This window comes from Mus caroli, chromosome 1 (genome assembly GCF_900094665.2).
Source record: "Mus caroli chromosome 1, CAROLI_EIJ_v1.1, whole genome shotgun sequence".
Classification (NCBI taxonomy): domain Eukaryota; kingdom Metazoa; phylum Chordata; class Mammalia; order Rodentia; family Muridae; genus Mus; species Mus caroli.
Window position 1 is genome coordinate 118,435,296 of NC_034570.1, and position 25,573 is coordinate 118,460,868.

At 42.0% G+C, this 25,573-nt stretch overlaps 1 protein-coding gene across 1 annotated transcript in view; it reads right to left on the minus strand.

Annotated features, from left to right (window-relative positions):
- The window catches only part of Nckap5 (NCK associated protein 5), an 805,148-nt gene that overhangs the window by 753,920 nt on the left and 25,655 nt on the right, over positions 1–25,573 (minus strand). Inside the window, 1 exon segment of the mRNA XM_029471137.1 lies at positions 9,626–9,754. Within this exon segment, the coding sequence (XP_029326997.1) occupies positions 9,626–9,694 (69 nt within the window). The 5' untranslated portion in view covers positions 9,695–9,754.

The window sequence follows — 25,573 nt, forward strand, 5'->3', positions numbered from 1 at the left end:
CACACACACACACACACACACTTAAACTTGTCTATGCTTGCTTTTCATCTCCGCAAAGGTTGCTTCTCTTAGCTTCTCTCTGAGTGAATCTGCCTTTCACACTTCCCTTCCTTGCACTGGCCCCTGTCCAACTGACTTCCAAATGGACTCAGCAATGGTAGCCACCCTAAGGGACTAGAGCTCACAGAGTGCCTACAGTCTGACCTGCTGCTGCTGGAGGCACCACTGGCAATGGTCCCTCCACCTAAAGTAGTGTTTCCTGCCAGCTGGCTATTAGGAAAGAGTAGGTATTGCCTAAGGGTAGCAATAATGGCTCTTCCTAGAAGCAGGGTCTTGCTCCTGATGTTCTTCCTGCCCTCCATGCCTGCCTCCTCCCTCTTTTCCCCTCCTGTCACCTGACTTCCCAACTGACAGAAACAACACCACTGACCCTCAGATGGGGCAGACTTCTTCAGATCCTTCTACCAGCATGAAAGATATCTCACTCAAATATCTCCTTCCCTCTCTTTCCCTATTGTCCTTCATTTATCATCTCTTTTCCCTTCTCATCCTCCCTCCCTCTCTTTTCCTTTCTTCTCTTTCCCTTCCCAACTCTTCTCTTTCTTTCTCCTCCTTTTTTCCCTCTCCTCTCTCCCTCCCTCTCCTCTCTCCCTTCTTCCTTCTCTCCCTCTATTTCTGCTTCCCCTCCTCCTTGTTGACTTCACCAAGTAGGCTCAAGAGCCTAATCTATCTGGCCTGGAAGATTGTCACATAGCCCCTAACTATCCCAAGGACTTCCCTGTCTGCATCGCTGCCTCCCATGCTCACAGGGCCAGTGGGATACCACACAAGGGAAAAGAACAAGAGCAGTAGCTTCATCCCAGGCCACCTCTTGATGCCTGCAGGAATTCTGTCTTGGAATTGGCCTATTCACACTGGGACACTGACAGGCCTTGGAGCTATTCTCCCTCCAAAGATGCCAGGCCTCTGACAAAGCTTCCTTCACAAAAAGCCAACAGCCCTGAAGCTCCTTATGGTGCCAGCTCTGACAGATGGATCCCAGAATTCACTAGACCAAATGATTTTATTTCCCTCAACACAGCCATGTGCATAGAGCAGTCTGTGAATTAACTGTATTAGGAAATCTACCAGGCTGAAGACAGCCACTTAAAACCAAGGACCGAAGAGGTGCCGAAAGACAGAGGCAAGAGAACCTCAGAGGCACCTTTGGAAATGGACAATTATGATCCATTAAGCCTCATTAAGGATTGGGAATTTGTGAGGAGGAAACATCTGGAATGACCCAGAATGCAAAGAAACCAGAAGAAACCTCTGTCAGGGCTTGTAGAAGGCAGCCCAGACTAATGAGACTCTTGGTTAGCAGAGAATTGCAAAACTGGTCCATAGAAAGGAATCTCAAATCTGTGCATCTGGCATTATGTGGAACGTTCAAATACAATGCTCCTAGACAGGCTCTCGAAATATTAATTGAAATGAGGTTGGAGATGAGGGTTATGAACAAAACTGGAGGGAAGATGGTGGATAGTGACTAAGCTATGCCAAGGCAATACAACCTGCGACCCGGTGGGGATTTAATAAATATTAGATGATAATAAATGACAGTATAGGAAGGGAAGTTAGCACAAAGCAGCTGAGCTGGTGTAAGTATTTGTACACTTGGCACCATTTACACAGATAACCGAATGGGAACAAAGACTCCTGATGATTTGGCTATGCGATGAGCCCTGTCTTGCAGCAACAAGGAAGAGAGGAAAATGCTAAGAAGGAGGTAGACAATGGAAGGGAACACTCCTAAGGGGAAGGAAGGAGGAGGACCACGATTCAGGATTACATAGAGTTTACCTATGGTCTCAGACACTTCGGCAGTATAAAACATGCACATTGGAGGCTGGTTCTTAAGGCTCTGTGGCTTTCCAATAAACCTCTGCTACAGGGAAAACAGAAACACCAAACCTTAAATTTAGGCCAATGCTCTCAAGTGGAATATAAAATTCCTTCTCTTTGTGGTAAGAACTTTCTACCAATAAAAGCAGAAGGGTGACTTCTATCCAAACCCTGAGAAACAAGGGGAGGTTGCACAGGTGCTCGCCAAGGCCTTTTGTCAATCTCAAGTATCACTCCTCAGGATACTGTCCACCTGACTTTTGAGACAGTCTCTCACTGGCCTGGAACTCACTGATTAGGATAGGCTGGCTGTCAATGAACCAGGAATCTTCGTGCCACTACCCCACAAGGGTTGGAATTACAAATCCGAGCCACTGTGCCTGCTGGCCCTTTTACATTCTGAAGACAGCACTGAGGCCCTTGTGCTTGTGTGGTAAGCACTTCACCAAGTAGGCCATCTTCTGAGCTGCATACAGACTGCTGTTGTAGTTTTTGCCCTGCTGCGTGCACCCTGCTAGGACTGTGACCAGTGAATTATTAGATTGATAAAGGTTCAAAATCAGCAGAAAGCCCTGCTTCGCATTTCTTGCTCCTCATGCCAAGGAGCTTCGTCCTCTAGGTGCTCAGTTCCTATGAAAAAGTGAAGAAAAGGCACACAAGAAGAGAGCCTCACAGCTGGCATACAGAAGGGCATCAGAAAGCAACCCCAGAGGAGGAAAACCTGGAAAATGAGAATGTAGGGGGGACATCCTGAGAACAGGCCTCAGAAGAACACTTTCCAAACAGACAGGAGGGAAGAACACGCTGGAAACCTGCATGCAGGAAGGATGTCCCCGAGCCTGGTGAGTTTAAAAGACCTATACCCAGAGAAATCTACCTGATCAACATGCTACCTGTTGTTATGGACAAAGAACTGGAGAGCCTGCCATGAAAATGACGAGGCTGCCATAGGAGGACTCAGGAAACTCGGTTGCCATGGAAACTCGGAGTCTCTGATAATGCTGGTGACTGAAAGATAGGAAGATGACAAGCAGATCTGAGTGCCATAAGGAAACAAGAAGCATGCCAAGCAAGCATCGACACCCATTTGTCCTTATTCCTGTCAAGGAAGCAGGATAATTCCCCACCTCATCAGTAGCACAGCATCTGCAAAATGCTTTCAAAACATGTCTAGTTTCTATTTTGATGTACTGATCTCAGATATTCCAAGGATGCACAAAGACATCAGACATTGACAGGTAATGCTCGCTACTCTAGCTAAATACAACTGATGATGGAGATCAGAGAATACAGAGCATCTTCTCTGTGTCCCCAGAAGGAAAGTGGTCCATGGGCAGATGCTCTGGGAAGCACTCAGCAGTCAAACTGCCATAGCATTCTTGGGTCACAGATGCCCTTGAGAATTTTATGATACTGTATGGATTTCCCCCCATAAAAATGCACAAGTACAGATTAGTATAAAATATTTCAGCCATTTCAAAGACTTGAGAGCTGAATCCACTTGGTGAGCTCCAAGTCAGTAAGAGACTTTGTCTCAAAAAATCAAAATAAATGACACCTACGAGATGACGCTTTGACTATCCACTGGCCTACTCTCGTGCACACGCATGCACACGCACGCACGCGCGCACACACACACACACACACACACCACAGCAGGATCATCCTCGCAGTAGTACATCACCTTCTCTCTCCAGCCATCACCAACAGTAGTAGCATCTCTCCAGACCCCCGGTCCCCAGCTAATGTCTCTAGAGCTCATAGACAGCTACTCATGACCAAACTCAAACCAACATTTATCACACTGAGCAAGGGCCATGTGTCAGCGCACAAACATGAATAAGCCATAGCCTGTGTCCTCTAAGAAGTTATACTTTAGCTCCATTAAAGGTGATCAACTCCCAGGGAGCAGGTCCTATCTGGAGGCTGACTTGGTAGCCTTAACTGGAAGAGATGGTAAGGTACCCAATGAGTAAAAGCCTGATGTTCTACTAAACATCCCACAATGCACAGGACACACATACCACAAACAATTTCTGGGTCTACAATGTCAATACCACCAATGTTTGAGAACTGGTTCATGTGGCAATCAGTTAAATCAGGTGAATAAGATCCAATCAAGAAGGACATTTTCTGGGGATCGACATGTTAACAAACTACTAGAGTATCTTCCCAGCATAACCAACCCTGGATTCCATCCATCCCTACACTGTATTTAAACCAGGCACACACCTGAAACCACTTAGGAGATGGGAGAAGAAGGATCAGAAAGTAAAGGTTATCCTGGGCTACATAATGAGTGTTCTAGTTTCATTCTGCTGCTGTGATAAAACACTCTAACCAAAGGCAATTTGGGTGAAGGGAAGGTGTATGTCAACGTATAGTCTATAGCCTATCACTGAAAAAAGACATGATAGGAAGTCAAGCAAGAACTTTAAGCAGAAAACGTGAAAGAACACTTCTTACTAGCTAGATTACTGGGGTTTATGCTAAGCTAGCTTTCTTACAAAGCCAAGGGAATAGTGCAACCCACAGTGGGCTGGGCCTTCTTACATCAATTAATAATCAAAAAAATCCCCAATAAACATGCCACAAGTCAACATGATCTGGGCAACCCTTCAAATGAAACTCCCTTCTCTCTAACTCTAGGTTATTTCAAGTTGATGGGTAAAGTTAACTAAACAGCAAATTTGAGGCTAGCTTGGCCATGCATAAGACCATGTCTCAAAAGAAGAGCATTTTCATGGGAGTCTTTGAAGGTGTGGTTTTTATGTCAGTTGGCTGAGAGGAAGGGAAGGAGAAGTCTCTCACAGAGAACACCTAAAACAGATGAAGGAAAAACCTCCTGGGTGCTGGGCACCAATTGCTAGCAGTGAGCTAAACAACAGCATCCCCTCTGGAAAGTGAGAAATGCTTTGGGTCCTCTGCTCTCTCCATCAGTCAGCAGTCCAACTGAAAGTCTGCTTAGCACTGAGATAGGATTGTCAGGTTTATCACAGGGCTGTATCCTGCCATGAAGGACATCTACCCACAAGCTGGATGTGCCCCATCACTCCTCAGTTACTTCCCTCTGTTCAATAATTCCTCAGGTAAATGCATGCATATTCTTCTTAAATTAGAGTTGGTTCAAAAAAAGTAATAATAATAATAATAATAAATCCAAAGCTCAGAAAGCAGGTCTAGCTCCACCTTTCAGTATTCATGTCCCTTATTCCTTATGAACCCCTCCCTCCCAACACCACTCCTGGGAGCCCCTCTCCCCCAACACCAGGGGGTCCCTCCCTTCCAACCCCATGCCTGGTCAATTGTTCTTGCTAAAACAAAGCCTGCCTCCCTCATCACTGGGCGCAGGTATGGTAGGTGTCTCAGTATCCATGCAAGTTTCTAGTTCTGTCAGAACAGCTGGGGGCCTTTCTGTCAGAACGGGCATGCAAGCAGCCTATGTAGACTCCCCGTGGCTGTCACAGAAGTTTCTACTTCAGAGCTTCAAGATATACAAAGCCAGACCCAAAGATGAAGTTTCAGCTCCAACACTCCCAAGTTCTAAGGCCTCGGGGGAGTTAAGTCACACACAAAGCTGTAGAATTCTCATTTGTAAAGTAGGGACAGTTAGAATTCTTACTTTAAAGGGTTGTTGTATTAGCCAACTATTTCTATATAAAGATCTGAGTAGACTGTCTGGCATGTATTAAACTTCAATAAATCTCAGCTAGTATGACTAAAGGAAAGAAACCATTGTAGTGTAACCTCAATATGTGATTTGCCAACCAAACACCCAGAGCTGCCAGCTAAGGTAGTTTTGGTGTTGGACACCAGCAGCCCCAACTGCTGACATGCCTGTGTCTGCCGATTGGACCTTCTATCCTCCACTCCCTGGCCCCAGAACTGGGTGTTACAGTAAACAACAGGTACTCTGTCCTTCTTGGGTTCTGCTCTAGACCCTTCAAGACTTCTAGCAACTAGTTATCCTGAGTGCACTCTCTCAGTCCTCTGTATTCTGGCTTCCATTCCCAGCACCCAGACAAGCTGCACCAATGGAGGGTGGGTGGACTCAGCACTACATTTTCAAGGCCTGATGTACATAATGAAGAACAAGACATCATGCCTCAAAAGAAGCAGAAAGTGAGGACCAATCAACAGCAGAGGTTATCCTCAGACCTGTACATGTGCTCTTGTACACACACACACACACACACACACATTTTAAAACCCCTCTATGCTTAGTCCTCAAAGTTATCACTAAGGGACATAAACAGTTTTTCTTCTTTGTTTTCCTTCATCTGCACTGTTCCTTCATTCTATATGGTTCCTCCAGCCTGAAAAATATTTAAAAGCCATCGCAAGAGAGTCATAATTTCTAACTTAACACGTCACGTTTTGATTAAGTGAAATAAAAAGGTACTAAAGTTAATAGTACCTTATTCTTAGGGTTCATGAGGAAGAATTTTCTCCTGCAAAATCTGAATGAGAAAAACCCCTCTGGGTCTCCTGACTTTCAGAAATTCTGGTCACGATGGTTATTGTACTGGAGTTTTGAGACATGAGGATGCCTTGTTTCTTTTCTGTCCAGTTAGTTTCTCCAAAAGGCATCTCTTCTTGGGCTAATGTTTAGTGAAAGATAAGGAACAGAAATGAGAGATGGAGACCTGTGCTCTCTACCTGGTGTTATCCTTCTGGTTAACTTTAAGAAAAGCAAGGACCTTCGCTGGGTCTGTGATTCAAAAGTTTTAGAAGGCAGCTCTGTTGGTAAAGTATTTGACTTGCAAGCAAGAGTTCTATTGCCAGAATCCATGTAGGGAGAAACAAAAACAAAGCAAAACAATACACCAGGCTTGCCAGAACACGCTTGAGATCCCTGTGCTGGGGGTGACAGAAACAGCCAGATCCTTGGGACTTGCTGGCCAGCCAGTGTAACCTACAGGCCAGCAAGAGAACCTCTCTCAAAACACAGAAGGGAATCAGCAAGATAAGCATATGTGGTAAAGGGCTTGGTGTGCAAGCAGGAGGACCGACCTGAGTTTGATCACCAGAATGCTTGTAAGAAAGCTGCATCTGGTGGTACATGCTTGTAATCCCAGAGGTGGGGATGCAAAGACAGGTGGATCTCTAAGGCTTGATGGCCCACCAGTCTAGTCTGTTTGAAAACTTCCAGATCAATAAGTGACCCTGTCTCAGAAATACAGGGTAGGTGCCAACATGGTGGCTCAGTGGATAAGGTACCTGACACCAAGCCTGATGACATGAGTGTGGTCCAAATACTCAGATGAGAGAAACAAAGAACTGACTCTAGAAAATTGTCCCTTACTTCCACATACATGACATGGCATGTAAACATGTGTACACACACATAAAATAAATACATATACCCTATTTACCAACAGCCTGTATAAAATTCTGCTCTTCACATTCTGAATAGATCCAAGGTGTTTTACTAAGGACTGAAACTATGAAGTACTGAAAGATGATAGCTTAGCATGTTTGCCTTTATAGGATATTTGCATATTAGTTGAGACTGGAGGCAGAAATAGGCGGCTCTGGAGACCAACCAACCAGGATGCTATTTCTGGATTAAAAGAACTTTTTTGAACTGTTCCCATCATACCATATGGCTGCTGCTGTCTCTGCCTGAGCCCAAGTCAGACCTGAATCTTGGCATGTCAACGTCCATGAAGATTTTCTTCTGCAAAAGAGGCTGAGAATTACCCCTTAATTACCAGTTTTCCTAGAAGTTGAAAAGGGCATTGAAACATGAGAACGCATACATCCTTCATGCACTTTCTGCACAGATGCCACATGATGTAGGGTATGAGGTATAACTGTAGCCACGGAAAAGAACACTTAAAATGTCACCCAAGTCCTTAGCCTCCAAGAGTATGCTGGTCAGTGCTGAGTCCACAGCCAGTTTCTGAGTCACAAGAGGAACTTGACACGAGAACACTCACTCTCTTCTCAAGACTCACAACTCCACTCATGAAAAGCCTCAAGGAGATAGTTCTCAACATGTATGTCTCTACCCCTCTGGCAAACTTCGATCTCAAAAAAAATATTTACATTATGATTCATGACAGTAGCAAAATAGCAGGTATGGGATAGTAATGAAAATAATGTTATGACATGAGGGACTGTACTAAATGGTCACAGCCTTAGGAAGGTTGAGAACAGTGGTTTTCAAGGGAAATGGCCATGATCACAGAAATAAAAAGCAACGGCTGTAGATTAGGAAAAAACAAAAACCAAAGAAACCTGGACTCACAGCAGAGATGGAGAGGCACAATTGATAAAGCAGCTCAGCAACTGGGTGAGGTGGGAGAGTTGCCCATTAGTGTGCATGTGTGTGCATGTGTGTGCACGTGTGTATGTATTAAGTATGGGTTGACAGGCATCTCAGCGTTAATCCCCAAGCTCCACTGTCCACCTTGATATTGGAGAGTCACTCATGAGCCTGAACTGACCAAATAAGCGAGGCCAGCTGTCCAAAGAGCCTCCAAGGTCACCTGTTTCCACTTCCCAGCACTGCCACCACACCTGGGTTTTTAACATGAGTACCTGGAATAGAACTCAGGGACTCATGTCCTTAACCCTCAACAAAGGCTCTAGGAACCCATCTCCAGCTCACTTGCTAAGAGTACAGCACATCCCTGTAACTCACACAGAAGAAGGGAGGAAAAGAGATCTATGTTTCACTAATGAACAAATCACACTAAGCTGTTGTCTTCATCTGATGTCTTGCTGTGTTTACAGATATCATGGAACAGAGAAGGTGATTTACATATATTGGTCCAGAGGCTTTGGGACAGAAGCCAAGTTTCCAAGCACTGCAATTTAAGCTGTTTCTTTGGGCTAACCCAATGCTCACATGCAAAGGTCATCCCAACCAGGCTGTTAAGAATGGTGTCCATTGGGGCCAGCAATATGCTTCAGTTGGTAAAAACAAACAAACAAAAAACAATAACCTGAATTTGACCCCTTGGAGGTCACAAAACAAGCTAGATATAGTAGTGTCATTTAAAATTTCTGGACTTCTATGGCAAGATGGAATTCGAAGGCAGGAGTGCCAGTGGGAAGTTCTAAGTCCATCTACACTGGAGTGCACAACACAGCAGCAAAAACAAGAGAGATTTTGCCACCACGATTAGGTAGACGACAAACTCGGCCTTCGGAAAGCAGTTCTCTGATCTGCTCATGCAATCACACATTCACACACACACACACACACACACATCGTATGCACACATGCTAAATAACATTTTAAAAAAGAACTGGAATAAAATCTCTCAGAAAGAAATATTATGTAGAACGAACGAATATACAGCCAAGAAGCACTCAGCTACTCTCTTGGCTCTTTAACACTTGAAGTTGTACTGAAGTTTTGTTCAGGCTAGTTCCATAGTAAATTGAATGGTGAAGCGACTCCACATAGGCCTGGCATCCTACACAAATGGACCCCAGGCACAGGCCCATTTTTGTATAGGTTAATGTCTATTTCAGCCAGAATTAATGTAATTATATGTAATGTTGACAGATTATGACATTTACCTATTAAGACACTATACAAACATTCCAATAATTTGCTGGCTTTTGAGTTTGTAAAAAAATAAATGAGCCTAAATCCCAAGGGATGTTGCCTAATGGGGTAAATGGAATCAGGGTTTTAGGAGCCGAGCGTTCAGGAAGGAACAGTCAAAAATAACGGATTTGAAGCCAAAGCACATACAGTGGTCAGTGAATATTTAGCACTTACCACAAGACTGCTGTCCAGAGAGAGTCTTTTACCAAAGTCCCTTCTATCCAGCTGTCTCTTCCCCTCCATGGGTGAATGATGTATTTTCCTTTACAATTTAGAAGAATCCCCCGTCTGTCTCCACGGCCACTGCAAAAAGTGAACACATGTTTTGTTATCAAGACTGCAGTGTTTAGACTTTTCAGTTTGCAACTTTCCTACCAAAAACTAGAGCCAAAAAGTACCCAGACACAAAAAGTAAGTCTAAAACCAGAGTTCTCGGCACATACGAAGCCATCTTTTCAGAGGTGCTTGTATTATTTTTTTTATAGGTGTTGCTTCCAGAGTCAGCGAATGGATTAGCATGTTAAATCAGCAGACTGTAGCCAATAGCAGATGGTCTATGTCACGCCACATGTGTTCCATACCTGTCCTCTTTCCATCTGCCAGATGTGTTCTATTTTTATACGCTCAGGAGATGTCTGCAAATCCCATGAGATCAAACTCACAAAATGATACTCCATAACCAAGACTCATTGAGCCTAAGACCCAACAAGGAAATCACAAAACTTGCACATTACTGCCAATATTTAATTGTCAGAACATTATTATATAAGGAGCTGGAGAGATGGCTCAGTGGTCCAGAGCACCTATTGCTTTTGTAGAGGATAGGAGAATAAGTTCCTAGAACCCATACCTGGTGGCTCACAACCACATGTAACTTCAACTCCATGGGATCTGATACTCTCTTCTGGCCTCCATGGGCAACTGTACTCACATGCAAAGACACCCATATGGACATAAAGGCATATAACTTTAAAATTAAAATAAATCTTTTAAAATGAAATTTAAATTTGTTGAGCATCATAAGACCCATTCTTTTTTTTATAAAGACAGTGTCAGTGAATTGTGGGTGACATCGTCACAATAGTCGTTGACTATTTTTAGAAGACTCACTGCCTTTTAACTCTTCAGGAACTGCACTGGTTTTGTTGATTCTATGATGAGTAAGAATTTTGCTTAACAAAAGACCATCCCATGTACTAAGTTCCAATTTTCACCAACTGTAAAGAAAAAAAAAAAAAAGAAAAGAAAAAAGAACTGGGAGTGTCCCTTGGTTGGACAGTAACTTCACCATGCTACAAAGTCCCTATACTCATAGTATACAGGTGGCACAAGGGTGACTCTGTGGGTTATTATTTTTTAAGGAAATGAAGTTGAGGATTTTGGAAGAACAGGAGATGGATTCTAGGAGAGTTGAGGCTAGGAATCAGAAGTGAATATAATCAAGATACATTCTATGCACATTTGAAATTCTCAACGAATTAATAAAAAATATACTTTAAAAGGGAAATGGATTTGAGTCTAGGATTCCTTACCCTTTGGTCTTGTGACAATGGACATATCATGTAGCCTCTCTGAAAGTCTCTCTCTCATTTTTTTTTCTCAAATGCTGAAGTTCAACTACATCAATCGAACAATGTGTGTGGGAATTGTTGAATAGTAGATTATAACTTAATATGAATTATAAATATCCATAGGAAACCTTAACTTCCCTGAATAAAATTCAGTACTTCTTTGGTGATTCAAAAATTTCTGCTGAAAATATAGAAATTGCCTGTTACCCTTCAAAACAAGATAGCCAAGTAGGGCTGATACAGAAGGACTTAACAAAATGCTTTGCAAAGTAGTCTTTTGTTTGTTCATTCTTTAACAGTTTTACACACATATATAATTAATTGTGTTTATTTTCTCCCCTCTTCCCCTGTCTCAAGCTCTCCCTCTCCCACTGAACCCTTTCTTCTTCCCAACAAGTCCCCTACCTGCTGTGTGCGCCTGCATGCGTGTGTGAAAACATGTGTGTGCATATGCATGTGGGTGTGAATACATGTGTGTGCATCTGTGTGTGCATGGGTGTGTGCATGGGTGTGAATGCATGTGCACATGGAGGTATACATTGCATGTGTGTGTATGTGCATGTGCATGCACATGTAACTTACTGAATTGCTTTCATGATTCAGTGCAGTTATTTACTAGAGCATGAACAACTTAACAGTGCCTCTACCACTGAAGAAAACATCACCTCCTATGCTAGCAACAAATAACTCCCAATAGCTCCTCAGGAAGGGGTGGGCCCCATAAGCCCCTCCTTGCTTTATTGACTACAACCACTGCAATCACTAAGACTAGCTTGTATGTGAATAGCTATGACACAGACTGCAGGGGATGCCAATTTCCACTTTATCAAACCCATGCTTTCCTAACCTTTAATTCTCCAAATCACAACAGGCCATCATTTCACAAGGAGCATGATTATTCTAGTGCTTATGCCTTAGAGTTCCTGGTGCAGAGATGTGGAAGACAGAGGCATGTATAAGGACTAGGTCAAGACTGGGACATGGCTCTTCTGGTAAAGTGCTGTCATGCAAGGAATGCCTGAGTTGGATCCCAGCAAACCAATATAAACACATAAAAGCAGTACTGTACTATCATGCTAAAGGGGCTCTGGGTCTCCTTGGCCATTCGGTCTTTCTGGATCTGTGAGTGTCAAATTCAGTGAGAGACTCTGTTTCAAAAAAATAAGGTGGGAAATGATACAGAAAGACACTGGGCATTGCAACTCTGGCCTCTGTATACAAATGTACAAATAAATACACACAGGCACACACACAAGACTAGAAAGACCAAGTCCCTGCCTTCATGAAACTTACTTTCTATAGAACATATAGATGATAAACAAGAAGACAAGGAAGTACTTTGAAACTATGGTAGGTGATGGTAATAGGAAATAACTCCAGTGGGTGATGCGATCTCAAGTCATATATGCCAACACCAAACCTTTTTATATACAATAGCTAGAATAAGAGGCAGCTATGCAAAGCGGTGTAGAACATTATCCAGGCAGGGTGACCATGAGAAGGGGCTAAAAAAGGATTGTGTTATTGGAGGAAGATTTATTTCTTGAGAATAAAAATAGCTAGAAAGGGAATGCCTACAAACCATGCTGAGGCATAGCCACCAAGCACAAGCTTTCCTTCTACGTACAAAGGGTACCAACTGGGCTTCGAGCTCTACTTCTTACTAGCTAATAACTCAAATTCTTTAATATATTTAGTTCTCCATGGGCTGATCTCTAAAACACAATTAATAAGGAAACATCCATTAATGAGACAATTCACCTAAAGAAGTATTTTCCCAGTGATTGGTACATAGTAACTGGTAGTCATATTAAGTATTAGAATAGTGATCATCCTTCTAGTGTTCATGGTAATTTGGAAAGGACTCTAGGTGATGGATTTTACATTTCGATAGCATAAGCATTATGTCCCCAGGGAGAATGAGAATCCTTATAAAATTCCTCAAATAGCCTAGCTTGCTGTCCTACTTGGTTTGCTTAATTCTTTCACATATATTAAGCTGCCAATCATGTAATATAATGGTAGAAATGACATCCAAATTACTTAGCAGCAATATTATACAAGCACTGAATAATGTTAACCTTTCAGGACAATAAGGACCAACCACAACAATGAGCAATATGGTGCCAGAAGGAAGTCCTGGCCACTTACCTACCTCAGTGGAAGCACTATCCCCACATAATACTTGTGAACATTTATTAATGGGGACTGAAAGGCTACCTCAGTTAGTAAAGTTCCCATCATGCAAGCATGAAGATCCTAGTCTGGATTAACAGAAGTTGCTAACACACCTGTGATCCCAGAGCTGAGGACACAAAGGCAGGGGCATCTCTGGAGGTCACTGGCCAGCCAGCCTAGTGAAACTGATGAGCTACAAGTTCAGTGAGGGAGCCTGACTCAAAACGTAAGTGAAGAAGGAGAGTGGAAGATGCTAGGCATTGATCTCAGGCCTCTACAAACATAGACATGCATGGATAGATACCAGCACACACGTGCACATAAACCAATACAAATATCACACACACACACACACGCACGCACACACACCCGTTAGCTAAACCTGAGAAAATGATCATGGGAAAGTGCAGAGTAAAGTCATCACAACAGGTCAAAGACAGACTACATGGATGGATAGATGGATGGGTGGATGGATAGATGGATGGATGGATGGATGGCTAGATAAAAATAGATGATAGCCACATGTGCTTGTGTACATCTATAATGGAAACACTCAGGAAATAAGAGAGAGGAAAATAGGTAGGAGGGAAGTAAGATAGTAGAGAGGTGGGGAGGGAAAGAAGAAAGAGAGAGAAGGATGGGAGGGAGGGAGGAAAGAAGAGAGGAGGAAAAGGAAAAAGAAAAAGAAAGGGAAGGAAAGAGGCACTCACATATGTTCAAATCTCTGGGAAGTCTAAAATCTAAGAAGAGATTTATAAATTGACTAGTCAAATGAAATATAAAATACAATAGTGCATTAATGAACACCTAGTTTTTACTAGGAGGTCTCTGGGTGTGGCTAACCTTGGATAACTTGCCTGATTGACAGTCCGATGGTGTGGCCAGTGGTTGTCTAGACAGGCAGCCCAGCTGCATCTTTACAGGGTAGAAACAAGAGCTCTATGGGTGTCCTCCCCACCGTCTGCTCCTTCTCCCCCAGGCTTGCTCTTAAAGACTCTGTCCCGCCTTCATGTACTGCATGAAGTAAACTCCTTATACAAAATGTCTCTGCACTGCTCATGAATTCTTCAGAAGAAAATCAGACAAATAAATCTTATGAAATAAATACATAAATAAATAAATGTAAATAAAATAAATACAGACAGCATGTGTATATATCCCCAGTGGATTAGAAGAATACTGAGATCTGAATGCAGCCGGGGAGTGGTGGGGATGGATTTTCTGCAGCATGTCATCTGCTAATGTTAATGAGTTAGTTAAATTAGAAAAATCCCAATTGCCCAAAGCAAAAAGCATTCAACCACACAGGATGGCGGGGCTAGGGTACAGACCATGCTATCAAACGCATTCTGTTCAGCTGATTTGTGTGGTTGTTGTTGTGTTTTGTTGTTGGTTTGGGCTGGCTGTGGAGAGGTACACTTAAAAAGCCATCCAATTTTTAGAGAGTATTTTCCATCTGGGGCCAGTTGGGGAAAGCACAGGCTAAGCGCGGCAAAGCCAGCTGAGAGACAACACAACTCATTAGGGAAACAGTTTATGAGGAGAAATGCTCTCTGAAAATCCAGCAAAGATCTGACTGCCTCGTCCCTACACACTGCAGCAGCCATTAGTTTTCATTAAATGTCTTTGAACACAAGTGAAAACCCAGAACGACTCAGGAAACGGACAGCATCAGATAAATTGGAAGTCGATCCATTTTTGCAGAGGTTTTTAGCTGGTAGTTAAAATCTTGCCAATTACCCAGAGTGTTTCTTTGCATTCAAAGAGGTTATTTATTCTATTTTATTCTAGACTAACCTCCCTCCCCACGCACTCCTCAACTGCACATGACCTTGAGGCAAGTAAAAGCATGCTAAAAGCCAAGGAAATCAAGATTATGCTTTAAACCTTCAAAACCCATTAATGTACCCCAAATAACACCATTTTAATAAACCATACAATGTAGACTTTTATATTAAAGTCATTATATGTAATAAACTGTCACAAAATAAACTTAGGAGAAAAGATTTGCCCATGGTTCTCTTTCTCTATTAGGTGTTTAATTAAATTGCAAGTGTTAAATGCTTGTTGAAGGACAAAGGCAGGGGTTCAAGTCTCTTTTCAAGAACATAAAATTCTTATCCCTTAAAGGCCATGGAGGAAGAGTTAGAAAGGCGTCAGATTCCCATAGGGCTACAGTGCTGTGGGCCATCTGACATGGTGCAGAGGCAGAGGCAGAAGGATTTCTGAGTTCGAGGCCAGCTTGGTCTACAGAGTGAGTTCCAGGGCAGCCAGAGCTACACAGAGAAACCCTGTCTCGAAAAAATCAAACAAACAAAAAACCTGAAGTAGAAAGTAAATTCAACTCCTCTGCAAGAATGGTGCTCTTAAATTCTGAGCTCTCTCTTCAGACCCAGCGATAGGCTTTTTTAAAAAAAAATCATTGTAAGTATCAATGTTATGTATAAGTGTGTATGCTGTACTTTAATTTGATTGCCTATGGTGGTCAGTTTGCTTCCTGTAGCTTCACAATGATGAACAGGTGAATGACATCTGCTCTGACCCGTGATGTAGTTTCTATAGCTTTATAGCATGACTGTTTAAGGTCTTTTATAGTCTATCGAGGTCAGCATCTGCTGGCCTGTCTCTGACCTAGGACATCGTGCGGTGTGTGACAGCCTAGCAAAGATCGCAGGTACAATGCATATGACTGTTGTTCCAGGGAGCAAAAATAAAAAAGTGCCTCCAGTGTCCTGCAACCACCCCACATGGTCACCCACATCATACCCAAGCCCTATAATTGTCATGCCAGGGTAGACTTGTTTTTCTAAAGTCATCCAGTAAAATATGCCAACCTTAAAAAATCACATTTGTTTTTAAAGTTTCATGGGCTAGAGAAATAAATGGTCTAGTAATGAAAGTGCTTCTACATAAACATGAAAACCTGAGTTTGGATCCCCAGAAACCACATAAAGACTGGTACACTGGTGTGTGCCTGTAATCCCAGCCCTCTTACAGTGAAATGGGAACAGGAGACAGAGAGAATCCCTAGGAGCGATTCATTCAGCTACCCTATACATAGTGACACACGACACTAGACCTTGCATCAAACAAGAAAACAAGGACTGAAACTCAAGGTTGTCCTCTGACCTCCACACATGCACTATGACGTGTACACACACACACACACATGATTAAAAATATGAAATTTCACAAGCCAAATGCATTCCCCCTCAGAGAGCTGGATAGCCCAGGGCCTACTCATTCCCAATCTTTAATTACAAGGCTCTGAAAATTTGGTAATTATTTTTTTTTGCAAAGTTTGAATTAATGGAAAACTCCATGAAGAAAAGATTGAAATATTAAATCCTAACACAGAAAACTAAGAAAAGCAACAGGGTCTTGGAGGAGAATTAAATTCCCCATCACCTGTCTGTGAAAATGGAAGAAAATCAAACCTTTTTCCCAAAGATAATTTATTCTTCTTTTATGTGAAGCCACAATGTGGAGGCAATTATTCTAAGTTAGAAAAATATGCTCTGAGAGAATTAAGGGCTTGCTTTCCCCCCTTACATTAAAATTAAAATATTACCAGGGTTACTTAATATGTTTTAGATATTTATGTTTGCTGCCACAACACAGAAACTAAAGAAACTCGCCCTCCAAACAATTTTACGCATCTCTTTTAACGGGCTGGGGCGGTGCTGTGTCTGCTGTTTGGAGTTATCTATCCTTGTAGGTTTTGGCATTTTGATCTTGTCTACACAAAAGTTAACTCAATCCACATGTGGCTATTTGGATGGATCACACTAATTAAGTAATGAGTTATTACCGTGTCTACACCACAATTTTGCTATATAAATGGCCTCAGCAGGGTTTACCAACTATTGATTATAGAATTTCAGTGTAAGGTTGGTGGGTATTTGGGGTTTTTTCAACTAATTATTTTCATATCTTCTGACAATTTAATTTTTCTAGTCTCTAGTCCCTTCATCTCTCAGATAAAGACAAATCAAGTGAATGATTGCTAAAAATCCTTTTTGCTCTTAAAATATCTTAATCTATGAGACAATTTATGTAGAATTTAGTGCTTTTAAATTCACTGTTGTCTCTCAATTTACAGCTTTATTGGGGTGTAAGTCAAACACCATATCGACCCATAAATATGGTGTTTTGTGTGAACATCGTCAGAACTCCAATTTTAGCACATTTTCAACACTCCAAAAAAGAAGCCTACAGAAATAAGCAGGTCTTGCCTACCCCTGCCAACCACCCATAGACAGCCACGATTCTACATTCTGTCTCCACGAATTTTTATTTTACACATATCATAAATAGTTTTAGGACAGACCTTTTTCTCTAACCATAATACATTTTTAAAGTCACCAATGATGTAACACCTATCAATACTCCATTTTTACAGCAGAATAATATTCCATTGTACAGACATACCACATATAAATACTAATAACCTATTTCATGGAAGTACATTTATCATTTCCCCTGTGTACATACCTAGGAAAATTACTGGATCAAGTGAAAAATCTATGGTTACCATTTTTCAAGAACTATTTCACATTCTTACCAGCTGTGTCTGAGAAGTCTAACTTCTCTCCATCTTTGCCAACATTTATTATTATTGTCCATGTTTATTTTAACCATAAATATCCTGCTGGATATTGCCAGTCTCATCAAAGCTTTGACTTACATTTCCCTAAAGGCTGACAACACTGAGTCTCTTTTCTATTCAGATTACCTACTTATGCATCTTCTTTGGGGAACTATATATGTAGCTTTTTCCCCTAATTTCTTTAGTTCAGTGATTTGTCTTTAAATTTTTTATTTTATTATTTATATACACATCTTTGTTGTTATGTACAGGATATTCAGGGAGCTAGAGTCCAGAAAGGGGTGTTAAAACCCCCTGGAGCTAGAGTTAGAGGCAGCTATTAGCACCTGATAGGTGGTGGCTGCTAGGAACTGAATTCAGGTCCTCTGCCAGATCAGCAAACACTTCAACCACTGAGCCTCCTCTCCTGTTCCCCAACCTGTCTTTTCACTGTTAGAGCATAAAAGGAGGCTTCTGTATATCTTGAGCAGAAGTTCTTGATCTCCTAACTATGTGCAAATATTTCCTCCCATTATGTAGCTTATCTTTTTATTCCTTTAAAAAAGTGACTTAAAAGAATTTGCGTGTGTGTGTGTGTGTGTGTGTGTGTGTGTGTGAGAGAGAGAGAGAGAGAGAGAGAGAGAGAGAGAGAGAGAGAGAGAGACTGTGGTTGTCTGCAGGGGCCAAAAAGATGGCATCAGATGTTCTGAAGCTGGAGCCACAGATCCTAGTGAACCAAGCTGGGCACTGGGAATTAAACTCTGGACCTCTGCAAGAACTAGTGCTCTTACCCATGGAACAGCTGCCCAAGCCCCTTCTCTTTGTTGACAGTGTCCTTGATCTACAAAAGGTTAAAAAGGTTATTAAAGTATACTTTATCATTGTCTCTTATTTATCTTGATGTCAGATCTGGCAAAGCTCTTACTCCAAGAAAATGACATTTTCATCATATGATAGATTATGTTATGGTGTAGCTCTTATATTTAGCTCCCGGATTCATTTGGGGTTAATTTTTATACAGTGTGGTTGTAATTAACCCATTCTTTTACACATGAGTACCCCAGACTAGCTTATCACTCTTTGTGGAAAGATCAATCCTTCCCTCACAGAACTGTCTTGGCTCTGGGGTTTTAAAAGATCCACTAACCACAAACAAGAGGGTTTATCTATGAAATCTGAACTCTCGTCCTTTAAAGCATACGTCATCATTACACCACCTTGATTGCTACAGTGTCGTAGTTTATTTTGGAATCAGGACTGTGAGTCTTTTTTGGTTTTCCAAATGCTGTTGTCTGTTTTAGCTACTGTACATGCTGTGTGAATTTGAGCATCAGCGTGTCCATTTCTGTGAGAAAGCTGACTGGGATGGAGAGAGGACCTGGGCTCAGCCAACACCACTGCAGGAGGTGCAGCCACCATGAAGGCACGAATTCAGCCCTGGGAATCAAACTCGAGGCCTCCTGCACATGAAGCAAGCAGTTCTACACACTTAGCCATCTCCCCAATCCTCCAGTCTTATAAGGACTTTATAAGGATTATACATGGTATATTTGAATTGATATTAACATTGGTGCTTAGCTTACTTAAGTAATGTGGAAGTAAACTGCAACAAGTTACCCTCATCGTCACGTGCATGCACTGAGCACTTGCTGAATGCACAATCTAATACGGTAGCAGCCTGCATTCAACTCATCAGCCAGCAAATTGCATTTAACACCTAGAACATCATAAAACCCACTTGCTAAGAAATCGAAGCATAAAGAAATGCCCTCATCATCTCAAGGTTTTCACCGTGACTAAATATTTTCATTCATCCTGTTAACAGTATTTCCCTTCCTCAGAGTGAGAAAGACATTGCAGCTCCTATGATGCTAGATTTCCATTCAACTTTGGAGGACTCCACTAGCGATGTCTCCAAGCCAGCTGTTCCACCACTGACTTTCATTATGCTAATTATTTTAATGTTGCGGAATACAGACTATGAAGTTACTGGTCTTGGGGTTAAAAAAAATACTAATTCGGACTCAGTGATGTTATCGATTGTGTCTTTTTCTGAGGAAAATAGCCTGCGTTCAAATCAGAAGAGTCATGCTATTATCATTAGGTTTTCAAAACGTTGAGAATCAGAAGGAGTCAAATACTTAACACCCAGGGGTAAAAAAAAGGTTCTCGTACATCCTGTTTGCATATGGTAGGAAGGATTGGTGGACTGAAACTCGGCAACCTCAACATTAGAACCTCCCATTAAGGCCAGCGACAGGCTCAGCAGTTCGGGGGAATTTCTAGCAAGCTGATGAACGTGTTTCCCCAGGAGCCAAACAGTGGAAAGAGAGATCAACTCCCACACTTATGTCACGGCATGCATGCTCTATATATACAGAAAATAAATGATAGGTAGATGATAGATAGATTGACGATAGATGGAATTCAATTTTTAAAATGCTTCCCATTAAACCCCAGATGAGTAAAATAAATACCTGCCATTATTCCCTGGAATATGCAAAGAAGAACCGCATTTCTATAAATTGGTGTTGCATTCAGAGCAGATCTGCTGTGTCCTGACTCTCCAGGGAGGACAAAATGGGAGTCTTTTGACAGCTCCTGAGCCTTCCATCAGCAGCCAGAGACATGGGCCCCCAAAACTCACGCCAGTAAAGCACAACCTGAAATAAGTCCCTTCGTCGTTTTAAGAGCACAGTCCTATGGTTGGAGAATAGGCATTGCTCAGAGAAGTCACCAAGGAAAAGTTCAGGAAAAATCCAGAAAAGACCGAAGACTGGACCGCCCTCCCCACGGGTTACACGCACGGAGCATGCGCAGAGGCAGCCCATGCGCCACCAAGCCAACATCCGGGAGAGGCAGGCGCTTACAAGTGAGGCCAGTCTTCAGCCTATAACTTCTCAGCTTCTAGATTTGCTAGCTTTCTAACCAGCTCCTAATTTTAGCACTTACTAATAAGCCATTTAAATACACTATCCCTGTCTCTATAACGATCCTTGTCCCCGGTCTAACCCCGATTTCTAAACTCTAAAGTTGCCTGGACAGTGGGAAATTCTTTCCTTAGAGTTACAGAGAAGTTGTGCCATGTGGCGGAAAGAAAGGTGGTATCAGAGATAGAACCTGAACCAAGGCATTTGATAGCTCAGTTCCTCTAAGATGTACTCAGATTTGCCCAATAGGTGGATGCGCCAAGCCACTCTGACAAGCTGGCTCTGGCTCTGGATCTAGCAAACCTGGTGAATGCTTCTACCCCCTCGACATAGGAAAGAGTGTATAAAGAGTAAGGGTGAAAATCTATTCAAGATGAAATGAGGAAAAAATCTTTTGAGACGGGGTCTCATTGTAGTTAATGATGGCCTTGAACTAAGTATGCAATTTATGATGACTGAACTCCTGATTCTCCTGCCTATCTCTCCAAAGAGCTTGTAAAACAGACCTGGGCCACCAGTTTATGAAGTCCATGTTGAATCCAGGGTTTTGTGAATGCTAGGTAAGCATTCTACCGGTGAAGATACATCTCCACCCAAAACGGAAATTTTAAAGCACATGAAAATTAGTATTAGGAAGACAACGAAGTTTAATAAAGAAAATTAACAAAGCAGAAATGCATTCATAAGAAATAATAGCGGATGACTTTTCAAAACTGAAGAGCATCTACTTTACTTTTAATTTTTCTAATTAACTTTTTGTCAGAATGCTGGATTGTTTTAAAATGTCAATTGAACCCAGTATAGACTCAAATGGGGGCAAGAGTTTCCGATGACAAATTAGCCAGGTCAGGTTGTCTTGTAGGCATGTTCCTTGATTATTAGTTGGTTTTAGGAAGAGCCAGTACACTGTGAGAGGTGCCATTCTCTAGGCTCGGCCTTGACTGCCCACTGGTGTGTTTGTTTCTCTCTCTTCTTGACTGTGTGCATAACTTGACTCAAACTCCCCTTGGTGATGGACTGTAGCCTGGGATTGTGAGCCAAATGAGCACTTTTCTCCCCAAAGCTGCTCTTGATCACAATGCCATACCACACCAACTCAGGCAGTTTGCACCTAAAGTGCTAGGCAGCATGATAGCATTTCCATGCATCTCCATCACCAGCTCCTGTCTGCCTTCCTTCCCCTCTCTGCAGTGCCGGCTCTCCAGCCTCTTTCCTCTTCCCTCCAGTTTCTCCTTTTCCATTTCTTCATCACAAGAATATGTGCTTTTGAGATTGAAAATGCTATCTAAAATTTTGGTCCATATCAAAAGGTGCAGTACCAGAACTATGAAACCCTCAAGTGAAAGAGAAATTCCTAAAAGTTACAAGGGACCTCTCAAAATGACATATAACCAAAGGACTGTTAGATAACTACCCTGCCAGTACATTTCTAGTTAGCAAAATTAAATACCCAAACAGAAGAGAATACCGCTGCCAAAATACTAAGAGCAAATAACTGGGGATTCTGCGTGGTCTAAAACACCACCCAGGAACTCTTTAGACTTAGTAAGCTCTATCAACCAGGGCTGTGGCTTGGTTGGCAGAGTTCTTGCTTGGCATGCAGAAAAATATTCGGGATGCAGAGGCAAGAAGATCAGGAGTGTAAAGTCATTCTTAGCACCTGGGGAATTCCAGGACAACCTTGGCTACAAGAGATACTGTCCCAAACAAACAAACAAACAAACATGCAAACAAAACCTTCTGTGCTTTTCAGGGACAAAAATGCCACTGATAGATTGACTTTCATAAAACATAGTGTGGGTGGACAGTGGACTACTAGAGATTGTAGCACACAATGGCAAGTGGGGAAAGGTAGGCTGGATCTGCTGAAGGATGTTTCTCAGAGACAATAGCTTAATTTAGCAATATAAATTAATTCAGAGTTGGCTACAATTTTTTTAAAAAGTGAAATTTGATGTGGTGCGCTAGGCATACCAAGGCCCTTCAATTTGTTTATACCCTCAAATGCCCTTGAGAAAAATCACTGCCATTATTATTCTAAGAAACATCCCTTTGTCTGCCCAAGGCTTTTTCCCCTCTGAGTATTCATTCAGCCTTGTAGTTATAAATAAACGGCAGGTGTTGTCTTGTGTCTCCTTCCTACTGAAATGGTTACCCTCAGGAGAGGAACCCCCAACTCATTTAAGTTGGTTTTTTTCTCACCCTAATACTCAGGATTTGGGCAGAGCTGCTCAACTTGTCTGAGATTAAAGTCTTGCTTTTATATGTCAGCTCTGTGTGTGTGTGTGTGTGTGTGTATGGATGTGTGTACAGAGTTACATATGTTGTTGCTAGGCACCATCCACCTTGTTTTGAGGACCCAGGATCTGTCACCTAGCTGGTAGTTCTCTGATCAGGCTATGTGAGCTGGCCAGCAAGCCCCAGGGAGCCTTCTATCTCTGTCTCTCCAATACAAGGATTATAAGCATGTATTATCATGACTGACTTTTTCTTTTTCCACATGGGTCTGAGGACCAAACTCTGGCCTTAATGCTTATGTGAAAAGCACCTTACTATGCGAGCTACCTCCTCAGACCAAGTGAAACCCTTGACAATAGATTTCTGTTCCAAAAACTTATGCTGCTTTAACTCTGCTTAAAAATAGCTGCTTTTTAAATCTTCAAAGCTTTCATTTGTACCATAAACATTATCAAACCACATTGCACCCAGAGTTGGTTATCTTGTTTTACTTATTTGGAAAAAAATAAATTACTTTCTCATAATCTCAGTGTACTGGCTAGTTTTGTGTCAACTTGACACCGCTGGAGTTATCACAGAGAAAGGAGCTTCAGTTGAGGAAATGCCTCTATGAGATCCAACTGTAAGGCATTTTCTCAATTAGTGATCAAGGGGGAAAGGCCCCTTGGGGGTGGGACCATCTATGGGCTGGTAGTCTTGAATTTAGAAGAGGAAAGCCAGGGGAGGCAAGCCAGTAAAGAACATCCCTCCATGGCCTCTGCATCAGCTCCTGCTTTCTGACCTGCTTGAGTTCCAGTCCTGACTTCCTTGGTGATGAACAGCAGTATGGAAGTGTAAGCCTAATAAACCCTTTCCTCCCCAACTTGCTTCTTGGTCATGATGTTTGTGCAGGAATAGAAACCATGACTAAGACACCCAGGAAACTTTTCATTTAGAATATGGCCTTCTTACTGATATATGTAAATATATATATATATATATACAAGTGTAAACACAAGCAAAGGTGATCTGTGACTATATTTGTAAAGCAAATAGTTAAACTAATATACAAATTTATATGGAAAATAACCCAAGTTCCCCATTCCTACACACCCAAATGTTTCTGCCAAACTAGAAAAAAAGCACTATTAACAATTTACCTTTCTAGAATTTTCCTAATCACTTACACACACGCGCGTGCTCTCGTGCGTGCACACACACACACACACACATACGCACACACGTATGTATGTATGTATGTATGTATGTATGTATAAGCTTTTGGATCATAATCATCTTACCCCTTTCTGCATTTTTTTGACAAGCTCATTTTTTTTCCCATTTAATAATATGTCAGGGCTAGAGCTCTGACTAAGTCGGCAGATTATCTTGCATAGGAAGCCTTGAGGAGATCCATCTCTGACTGAGTAAACCAGGCATGGTAGCACATTTCTGATATCCCAGCACTTGGAAGGTAGAATCAGGAGAACCAGAGGTTCAAGGTCATTCCTAGCTATATAGCAAGGTCCAGGTCAGCCTGGACTATGAGAAACACTTTATCAAAATAATAAGAGTAATACTGGACTATAGTCTTCTCTCCATGCTGAGATACAAATACTTTTTCATTCTTCCATATATATTTTAATTTATGTGTATGTGGGTATAGACATGTGTTGTGGGTACCCATACAGGCCAGAAAAGGGCATTAGATCTCCTGGAGCTGAAGTTATAGTTGCTTGTAAGCCATCTGAAACCAAGTCAGGATCTGAACTTGGGTTCTCTGCAAGAGCAGCAAGCACTCTAGGGAGCTGAGTCTCCAGCCCTCCTTCTTCTTTCTTATAATGACCGCCAGGGCTCAGCAGGGCAGGTGGAGTGTTCTTTGTTTCACTCTTCCCTTCTTGATGGACACAGACAGCAAATAATGTATCAATATTACAAATGCCGGAGTGTGTTTTCATGTGCATTCCTCTGTGTAAATGGATGAAGTGGATCCTGTGATGAATAGCTTAAGGGGCCCTCTCTTTCCAAATACACTCAAATTTCTATTAATCCACATCACTGTCTCCTTCCTGTTCCACTCCAATGCTTACTTATTCTGTTTCACATCAGAAAGGCAGAGAAGGCATCTGCAACTTCCCAGAAATGCAGCAAATCATAATTACATCTCATTTAAAGCAGCCCCTGCTTGGCCTTGGAGGGCTTGCCTAGCAGGTGTGAGTCCCGGGGTTCCATCCCCAGTACTCAAAAAGACAAAACAAACAACTATCCCTTGCTCATCAAAGAACTCATTTGCTAATCAACCTGATGACCCCAGGACTCACACACATCCACCCTGCTAGTCATGCCTTCACCTTGAAAACATCTGGAAACACTAAGAACACAAAGGAAAGCAAAGCTCCTAGCCAGGGGGCTAGGAAGCCTTATCCACCTCTCTTTAGCCTTCTTTAAACTAAGACAGAGGCCTGGCAATCACAACTCAAAAGGAGGAAAGATGCATTTAGCTTACAGTTTCAGACATTTTTGTACAATATGGTAGGCACAGAGTGATAGAGCTGTTAACATCACAGCAATAGGACGGAAAGGGAGGAGGAGAAAGAATGGAGCAGGAGAGAAAACAGACAAGGCCTAACCTTCACAA